General features: G+C 45.4%; 1 protein-coding gene across 1 annotated transcript; it reads left to right on the forward strand.

Moving 5' to 3' along the window:
• LOC124662389 (F-box protein At3g54460-like) lies at positions 1–5,851 on the forward strand. The gene is made up of 8 exons (XM_047200232.1): positions 1–458; positions 1,219–3,726; positions 3,815–4,022; positions 4,113–4,340; positions 4,414–4,473; positions 4,897–5,027; positions 5,334–5,448; positions 5,531–5,851. The coding sequence occupies exons 1-8, from the start codon at positions 1–3 to the stop codon at positions 5,678–5,680; spliced, it is 3,858 nt and encodes a 1,285-aa protein (XP_047056188.1). The 3' UTR covers positions 5,681–5,851.
• The last annotated feature ends 703 nt before the right edge of the window (positions 5,852–6,554 follow it).

A 6,554-nucleotide genomic window follows, 5' to 3' on the forward strand; every position in this document is an offset into this window, starting at 1 on the left:
ATGGCCATCGTCATCGGCGGCTCCGACCCCACCGCGCCCGCCCACCGAAAACTCGGCGGCTTCCTCCGCGCGGTGGTCTCCATCCCGGCCGCCGCCGCGGCCGCCGGATCCATCCGCCCGCTGGCCCCCTGCACCCTCACCGCGTGCGGCGCCGTGCCCCTCGCGCCCCTCCCCGACGACGCGCCCTCCCACTCGCACTCGCGCGCCACCGCCACCCCGCGGGGCCCGGCCAAGTGGCGCGCCACCGGCGGCAGCGTGCTGCGCCAGCTGCGGGCGCTCGCGGGCCACCGCTGCGTCGAGGTCGAGGGCACCGTCCTCCGGGTCGCCGTCAGGGACGGGGCGGCAGAGGCCAGGGCCGTCCTGCTGCTCGACGTCTACCTGCCTGTAGCAGCATGGTCCGGGTGGCAGTTCCCGCGCTCCCGCGCGTCCGCTGCGGCCGCAGTGTTCAAGCACCTCAGGTGCCCCTCCTCTGCCTGCCTTCCTCTGATTTTGTTTGATTTGAGATGGCTGCATTGCTCTGTACCCCGTCGATTTCAATTGCCTCGATCGTCTTTTCCGGATCTAGGGCACTCGCGTGACTGCCCGCCAGCCCTTCTGTGACAATCAATTTCTAGTGCGTGCTGGGGTTTGGGGTAACAGGATTTTGGCATTTCGGTGGGGATCACTCGTGGCTACATATATACAGCCTTCAGATGCCGGAATTCTACCATCTCGCCGCCTCGTTTGGTCCAATTTACCACTACTGTTACAATTACCTCCCTGCCTTGCTTTATGTGATCGAATTTAGTAATGTCACTATCACCTCGCACCCTTGTGTGTAACTTGGGTGATTGCTATCTGACATCTCAAACTGTGACAAATTTTCTCATTGCTATGCACTTAATCCTATAGTTTCAACTCCTCTGCATTTTCTACTTCATAGTAACTAATGTGTCAAAACTTTCAAAAGGCCATTCAGGTACTCTGCATTTTCTGTGGATTTGACTGAAATTAATAGTAGTAAAGTTTATTACCAGGTTTGTCACCAAGTACTATTTCAGAAAAAAAAAATCAAGATAGCTTCCCAACTTCTCATGTTTACTGCATTTTAGTTAGTACATATTTCATACACCTGTGTTAATCATTCCGGCAACTATTGAAGTAGGGCTGTTACTTATTTCAGCAATTCCTCCTGTTGATGCTGCTTAACTTCTAGTCTAACGCAATGTTCTTTTGCAGTTGCGACTGGGATGCTAGGAAGGCTCTAGTTGACTTTGACTGGACTTCTCGGGACAATGCACACTGTGACGACCAGTATATTTGGAGCTGCACTGATTGCCATGTCCTGGGCTGTGAGGTTCATCAGATGTCAGCTGTATCGAATAATGAAAAGTCATTCGACCTGCATGAAATCTTCAAAGTTCTCCCTAGTGTCAGGGCGGAGAAGGCGATGCAGATAACAAGAATAATACCCGATGTTGTTTCGGATGAAGCGCTGGAGCCGGGTATCTGGGATATCCCTGACGATGTATTGAATAAGGTGCTAATCCGGCTTAAACCCAGGGATTTAATAAGAGTGGCAGCTAGCTGTCATCATCTAAGGGCTCTTGCTGCCTCTATTATGCCTTGCATGAAGCTGAAGCTTTTTGCTCATCAAGAGGCGGCTGTCGAATGGATGTTGAGGCGGGAGCAAAACTCTGAGCCCTTGGCGCATCCTCTATGCAAGAACTTCTGCACCGAGGATGGCTTTCCTTTCTTCATCAATGTTACCTCTGGTGAAATATTCACCGGCGTTGCTCCAACCATAAACGACTTTGGCGGAGGTATGTTCTGTGATGAACCTGGATTAGGAAAGACAGTGACTGCATTGTCTCTTATTCTCAAAACGCAAGGAACTTTAGCAGAACCTCCAAAAGGGGTGGATATAAAGTGGTGCATGCATAGAACAGATAAAAAGTATGGATACTATGAATTCAACACCAGCGACTGTTCGAACCGAAATGATATTTCATCTGAGTCAAAAAGGCTTGCGGGGAAGGACGTTGTTGAAGAAGATGGTGACTCTGTTCCCAGTACAAGATCATCAAGAAAGAGAGGCAGGTTAGTAAACCCTGACCTATCGAGGGTCAACATGCCTCTGTCAGGTGAGAAGTCACCAGAATCATGCAACCCGCATCCAATGCCAGCTACTCAAGTACTGAAGTTCACCAAAAACTTGAATCATGTTAGGAAAAACCTCATGGATGCTTACAGCAATGATTCAGCTGGCACTAAAAGGAAGAGAGACACCACTTCTGAATTAAGTGAGACGTGGGTTCAGTGTGATGGTTGCAGAAAGTGGCGGAGGCTATCAGATGGAACTGTTCTTGATTCTACTACCGCATGGTTTTGCAGTATGAATGCCGATGCTGCACGGAAAACATGCACTGCTTCAGAGGAATCCTTTGATATCAAGAGTAAGATAACCTATTTGCCAGGGTTTTACAAGAAAGATGAATTGCCAGGGAATGAGCAGAATGTATCGTTTTTCGCAAACATATTGAAAGATAGTGTTTCTTTGATCAACTCTGAAACCAAGAAGGCTTTATTGTGGCTGGCAAAACTTCCTCTTGTAAAACATCTTCAGATGGAATCAGTTGGTTTGACACGCCCAGTTTTGGATGCACGTGCAACCATAGGCAAGGGTGCCCGCCCATATTTCAAGATATTTCAAGCATTTGGTCTTGTGCGGAAAATTGAGAAAGGTGTAACTAGGTGGTATTATCCATCTATGCTTGATGATTTGGCCTTTGACTCGACTGCGCTTGAAATTGCTCTTGAAAAACCTCTGGATTTAGTGAGGTTTTATTTATCTAGGGCCACCTTGATAGTTGTGCCTGCTAATTTAATTGATCACTGGACAACACAGATAGAACGCCATGTTTCCTCGGATACACTGAATGTTTATGCATGGGGAGATCACAAGAAGCCGCCAAATGCTCACCTCCTTGCTTGGGACTATGACATTGTCATAACCACATTTAGCAGATTAAGCGCAGAATGGGGTCCACAGAAGAGAAGTATTTTAAAGCAGATCCATTGGTTTAGGGTAATATTAGATGAAGGACACACTTTAGGTTCCAGTCTCGCCCTGACAAACAAATTGCAGATGGCCGTTTCTTTGGTTGCTTCAAACAGGTGGATTCTAACTGGTACGCCTACACCAAACACACCAACTAGTCAGGTTGCGCATCTTCACCCCATGCTTAAGTTTCTTCATGAAGAAGCTTATGGTGAAAACTACCAGTCATGGGACTCTGGAATTCATAGGCCCTTTGAGGCACAAATGGAAGAGGGGCGCATTCGCCTTGTGGAGCTGCTTCGAAGGACCATGATTAGTGCAAGAAAAGCAGATCTTAAAAACATTCCTCCTTGCATAAAGAATATAACTTTTGTAGACTTCAGTGAGGGGCATGCGAAAAGTTACAATGAACTGGTTGTTACTATTCGCCGGAATATACTGATGGCTGATTGGAATGACCCTTCCCATGTGGAATCACTTCTGAACCCCAAGCAGTGGAAATTTCGTACTACTACTATAAGGAATGTCCGCTTGTCTTGCTGTGTTGCCGGGCATATTAAAGTTGGAGAGGCTGGTCAGGATATACAAGAAACTATGGATGAGTTGATGAAGCTGGGTCTTGACCCTTCTTCAGAGGAATATCAATCCATAAGATTTGCTCTGTTCAATGGCACCGATTGCGTAAGGTATGGAAGTTATAAACAAAAAATAAATCGTATTATCCATCAATCAGATAAATCTGACTTGCTCAAACATTCATATTGCTATCTTCAGGTGCCGAGATTGGTGCCGCTTACCTGTTATAACACCTTGTCGGCATCTGCTGTGCCATGATTGTGTAGCTTTGGATAGTGAGAAATGCATAGTATGCGGCAACAATTATGAGATGCAGTCTCCCGAAACTCTTGCAAGGCCAGAAAATCCAAACCCAAAATGGCCAGTTCCAAAGGATCTAATTGAATTGCAGCCTTCATATAAGCAGGTACGTACTTGAAACTATATGATGCCATGTAACTTCTTCAGGGCTTCAGGCACTTCGTTCTTCGTGTATTTATTTCCCCTTTTTATGCAGGATGACTGGGATCCAGATTGGCAGTCAACAACTAGCAGCAAAGTTGCTTATTTGGTTGAGAAGTTGAGAAGTTTGCGAGAAGCGAACATACAACTTGGGTACTCTACTAGCACCAATGGTGCTGGTCTTGCCAGTAATAACCCGCAGACCAGGTTACCACAGACATTGCCTGACAAAGTAATAATATTCTCTCAGTTTCTGGAGCATATTCATGTGATTGAGCAGCAGGTAAATTTTAAAGCCATATTTATTTTTTACTTAAAAGTATGAATTTGTTGGTTAACGATTTCCTTCTGTTCAGCTGACTATTGCTGGCATAACGTATGCTGGAATGTACAGTCCCATGCCTTTGGGCACTAAGGTATGTGTTGTTCTTCTTTTTCTCCATACTTGTGACATATATCTAAGGGCTAGATATATATGCTACCACGTTCTTATCTTTCGCCGAAAGAGAAACATTTTTTAAAACTGGGAGACAACAAATTTTTGGCCTTTTCTTTGCCTTGGTGAACCTTAGTGGCAATCATTTGATATCACATTACTCCATCCTTCCATCCCTGTCCCTTGATATGTAGTATCTCCCCTTCTCTTCCACTACCCTGATTGCCTGATGTGTACCTCTTTAGTGCCTGACTTGCCTCTTGGTTCCTACTGGACTGCACGTCCTCCTTTTTACAGTGGAGCAAAATAGGCTGGCTAATTAGGCAAAAATATTGTAAAGTATGCTTTAGCATCTCTGAGAACATTTTGTGACTTATCTGTGTATTGCCGCAATTATTTTCAGAGAAGTGCATTGATGAAGTATAAAGAGGATCCAACGTGCATGGCTTTACTGATGGACGGAACTGCAGCACTGGGCCTTGATTTGAGTTTTGTGAATCATGTTTTTCTGATGGAACCAATATGGGATAGGAGGTAATCCAATTTCTCTGTTACTGACCTACTGTTGTCTGGTCCTGCATCAAAATAGGGTACACACTTTTTTGCTGGGATGCGCATAATAAATGTAGGAATGAAAGTTGACTACCTGATGCTATGCACATAAGTCTGTTTTCCTGCTTTACATGTATCTGAAATAGGATATTTTGTATTCGTACTGGTATTTGGCTGGCATATTCTTTAACCCTCTGAGAGGATATTTCTTATTTGCCATCAAATTTTCACTACTAGTGTGTATGACCTACAGGTATAGACTGATGCTTATTTTTTTTCTCTGATTAGTATGGAGGAGCAAGTCATTAGTCGTGCACATCGAATGGGTGCAACCCGTCCCATAAATGTTGAAACTCTGGCTATGCGTGGTACCATCGAAGAGCAGATGATAAAACTTCTACAGGTTTGTTTGTGTGCATCACATTGTTGATATCATTTTCACTGTGAATCAAATCTTGCGTATTGAATACATGCTCTGTCCACAGGACTCTAGTGCTTGCAGAAAGATGGTTAATAAGGGAGCAGGCAGCACTGACAATGAAGGTGCCCGGCCTCACCGGAGTCTGCATGATTTCGCCGAAAGCAGCTATCTGGCGAAACTCAGCTTTGTGAAAGGCTCCAACAAGACCAACTAGCTAGGTTTCGTTTGGAATTCTTTTGTTTGTTTGTTCATAGGCCCTTGAAATCAATATTTTGGTACAGTAGAAGATAAAACTCACGGTCTTGTGGAGCTTTATGGACTTGTACTGAACCTGTGTCCCTTGTTTTGTTTCACTAGGGCAATATAATCGGTTGGAGTACGTACATGTTGATTTCCACTTAGCTGCTTATAACAAATTCATGTTATTAGCTAATTCATTAAATGGAAAATGGAAGTTGCTGAACTAATAACCCTCCAAACACCTGAATTACTCCATCCAGTAGAATTACTGTTCCATACCAGTTTATTAGGGGCACTTCAAACAAAACCACACTAGTATTAACGTCAGGAACATCCAATCCCAGCCCTCAGTTCTTGAGCTTGGGTCTCTCCAGTGACACTAGAAAACATATTCTGTCTTTTGGTGTCCGACAAGGAAGCTTTGAAGTGGGATGGAGTCGCGACCGTCAGAAATGCCCTGTGCGCCGACCGAGGCTGATCCGGCTGCATACCCTTTTCTGGCGCATGGCGGTCCCCGATCTGTGAGTCCGCCCTCCGCCGCTCCTGTGGCCCGTTCGCGGTAGCTGTGGCCGCATGGGTACGCCTTTGGAGCCCCGGCCATTTGAGCCCAAAATAAACGTGCTCATGCTAAATTAGCCTCAACACACCTCAAATGGCTAATTAATCGGCATACACGTAAATTTTAATCATTTTGCGACACTCGGCAGACAAACAACACACGACAACGGCACGTATAATCATGGCATAGCTGCAGCAATCTTCGATGACTGTTATCACCTCTCGAGGCAGTTTGTAAAAATTCAACTCGTCCATGTTTTTAGAGAAGCAAATACGGTAGCTCATGAACT

This window comes from Lolium rigidum, chromosome 6 (assembly GCF_022539505.1).
Source record: "Lolium rigidum isolate FL_2022 chromosome 6, APGP_CSIRO_Lrig_0.1, whole genome shotgun sequence".
Taxonomy (NCBI): Eukaryota; Viridiplantae; Streptophyta; class Magnoliopsida; order Poales; family Poaceae; genus Lolium; species Lolium rigidum.

Excerpts from the sequence above, each read along its gene's own strand:
- LOC124662389 (XM_047200232.1), top strand. The coding sequence starts at position 1 with ATGGCCATCGTCATCGGCGGCTCCGACCCCACCGCGCCCGCCCACCGA. Across the intron at positions 4,023-4,112 it reads TGCAGCCTTCATATAAGCAG|GATGACTGGGATCCAGATTG; the intron begins GTACGTACTTGA and ends CTTTTTATGCAG. Across the intron at positions 4,474-4,896 it reads CCATGCCTTTGGGCACTAAG|AGAAGTGCATTGATGAAGTA; the intron begins GTATGTGTTGTT and ends AATTATTTTCAG.